At 50.5% G+C, this 3,169-nt stretch overlaps 1 protein-coding gene across 1 annotated transcript; it reads right to left on the reverse strand.

The window, feature by feature from the left end:
- Positions 1-687: 687 nt before the first annotated feature.
- LOC307228316 (immunoglobulin superfamily containing leucine-rich repeat protein 2-like) lies at positions 688-2,829 on the reverse strand (the record flags this gene model as incomplete). The annotated part of the gene is made up of 1 exon (XM_079997954.1): positions 688-2,829. The coding sequence occupies one exon, from the start codon at positions 2,827-2,829 to the stop codon at positions 688-690; it is 2,142 nt and encodes a 713-aa protein (XP_079854080.1).
- Positions 2,830-3,169: the final 340 nt, after the last annotated feature.

Genomic DNA, 3,169 nt, shown 5'->3' on the forward strand with positions numbered 1-3,169 from the left:
AAATACTTTATGGGGAAACCAGCAAAGAGACAGTATGTATTACAACAGATGGCAGGTACGATAAGTACTTTGACTGAGACTCATTTCACAGGTTAGAACACTTGTTTTGCTCGCCAGAATGATCAGCAAAAGCATTGAGATTAATCATGTTTCAATATTTGACTTATTCACGTCGCACAAACGTCACTGCATACACTGTTTATAACGCTGTATATAGAGAAGATTTATCTCCACAGGACATTTTCACAATCGTGACTGGACAAAGAGCTCACGCTGGCAGCAGATCCTAGAGGATGGTTTCCTAGTTTGAACAACACTGTTAATTTAAATACATTTGATTTTCAACAATGTTCCTTTAATATTTATTTAGGATTGCACTACGCCTAGAATGAAAGCACACGTTTTTGGTACAATGGAAAAATGTTTCAGGACTTCTGAGGTTGGGTTGGTACAATGCACTAGGGACACACATGGAATCCGTCCGTCCATCCATCCATCCATGGGTCACAGGGGCTGGAATCCCAGCTGATGGATGGCCGTCCGTCACAGGGTCACGCATATCCACTCACACCTCCAAGCAATTTAGGGTCTCCGATTAGCCCAACCTGCATGTCTTCAGGGGTGTGAGGAAACCCACTCAAACACAGGGAGAGCATGAAGACCCCCCACAGGCAGATCTCCAACACCTCACTGACTTGGATACCTGTAGTTGCTGGTGATGTTGACGGCCTCGGCGCCCAGCGGCAGCCGGTCGCTGCACTCGGAGGCCGCCTCGCAGTCCTCCAGGTTCCCCCTGGACTGGGACATGCTGAAGGACTCGGTCATCATGCTCTCGTTGGTGTCCCTCTCCTTGTCTCCGTCCCCGCTCTCCGTCTCGCCCTCCACCTCGTCCAGCACGCTGCCGTTGATGTTCCTCTGGGACTCGGTGTGCGGGGCGTGGAGGTTGAAGTGGGCGGCCAGGTTCCTCTCCATGTGGTACTGGTCCTTGGCCTTCAGGATCAGCTTGTAGGTCTTTCCCCGGTACTTGTACACCAGGTGGAAGCACGTGGCCCCGAGGAGCGGCACGGTGGACACCGTCAGGAGGCAGATGCTGACGGAGATGATGATCAGCAGGTTGGGGACCTTCCTCCTCGTGGTGAAGAGAACCTGGACCTCGCAGTCCCCGCCTTTGTAGGTGAGGCACAGGGAGTAGTTGGTGCCGGCACGCAGCTTGGTGAACAGATACGTGTTGACGCCCTCTTTGATCCTGGACCACTGCACCGCCGAGTGCTGGTGGTCTGCAGAGACGCACAGGTACAGACCGTCGGCGGGAGCTTTTCCTCCTCCTTGCTCCTCGCTGGCGTCAGGTTCTTCAGAGGAACTGAGACGGACGCCCGTCTTGTCTTTGGGTATGAGCAGAGGATTGAGGCGGACTCGGGCCTCCGTTTGAGACACGCCCAGGGCGATGACGCCGAAGTCAAACGTGTACTGCTTGACGTCCTCCAGGCTGCCGTTGAAGGCGTGGTTGGAGATGTACCTGGTGTTGGACGTCAATCCGCATTTCCTGGGACGCGAGGGCTGCCCGAATGTCTCCTGATGGTGCTCAGTGGTGATTTCGGAAAGGAGTGGAAGAGAGGGCGTGGCTTTGATCACGGCTTTTCTCGCTAAGTCCGGGAGAAGGGAAGGATGGGGCACAGAGATTTTAGCGACTGGTTGGTGTAAAGATGTGAAGAGTAGAGACGGGTGGGTCTTGGTGGGAAATGGGGTCGGGCTGACTTTCTTATCGGGCGTTGGTTTGGGTGAAGCCGACACAACGATTGACATGAAATCCTCGTCCGTACCAAATTCATTGGTTGCTAAGCAGCTGTAGTTGCCACTGTCCTCTTTCCTGGTGTGTGATATAACGATCGTCCCGTTATTGTAGATCTTGAATGGTTTATCAGCCAGCAGGGTGTTCTCTACTGACTCTGATGAGTCATCCTCCTCAGATGCCAACACTATCTTTTCCCTTTGGCTCTCGGTGTGAATTCTCCACACGACAGCCGGCTTCGGGTTTCCCTTGAATTCACACGTTAAGATCAATAAGCTTTCCTCATATAGATTTTTGTGATCGACATTTGGCTCAGCTCTTATGGTAACGTTTGGGCCCGTGCACTTAGATTCGGGTAACTTCACAACACTTACTCCTTTGAGACGCTGTGGGCTGGCACAGGTTATTAAATTCTGCTCCGGGACCGAGATGGTGGTGCTCGAGATCCAGTCTCTGAGCCAGTCGATAGAGCACGTGCAAGCAAATGAGTTGTTATAAAGCTGAATGTGGGACAGGGAAACGAGGCCGCCGAGCGTCCCCTCAGCGACAGTGAGGAACCTGTTGTTGTTCAGACGGAGCGAGCGCAGGTCTCTGAGGCTGACGAAGGCGTCTTTGGGAAGCCGCACCATCTCGTTGTGGTTCATCTTCAGCAGCTGCAGAGCCGTGAGGTTCTGCAGGTCGTCCCACGGGAAATCCACTATCCTGTTGTGGCTGATGTCGAAGTTCCGCAGGTGAGCCAAGGGAGCGAGGGCCCCGTCCTCGATGGAGACAACCTGGTTGTGAGCCATCCACAGAGACGTCACTCGGGTGACATTGTCGAAACTTCCTAGCGGGATGACGCTGATTCTGTTGGCGGAGAGGCTGAGCGTGGTGACGTTGGGGGGCAAACCGCTGGGGATCTCCTCCAGGTCTTTGTAGGAGCACTCGGCGAAGTGACGCTCGTGTTTGTCTGAGCAGGTGCAGAGCCCCGGGCAACCATGCCCTCTGTTAAAAAGAGACGCCATCCACAGAGTGAAGAGGAATATGTATGAGGCGGCCATTTTCTGCACCTGCAAAACAAAGTCACAGTAAAGAGTTAATGTTTTGGCCTCGCCTTGTTTCCTCCGACATGGTGTGCAGGGCGTGAGACACAGACGTAAACAAACAACAACGGAACATTTATAAATTCTTTAGCTTAACACATAACAGTATACTGTCAACACTAATAGAGCATATTTCATTCATATTTTATATTATATATTACAAACAATTGGAGGAAAATGTATTATGTCTTTATCTAATTGTTATCTATGGAATAAAAGTATTATATTTTATATTATAATATATTAAATATTAAATATTATCATTATTATTATTATTATTATTATTATCATATCTAAA

This window comes from Zeus faber, assembly GCF_960531495.2.
Source record: "Zeus faber genome assembly, chromosome: 3".
In the NCBI taxonomy this organism is placed as follows: Eukaryota; Metazoa; Chordata; class Actinopteri; order Zeiformes; family Zeidae; genus Zeus; species Zeus faber.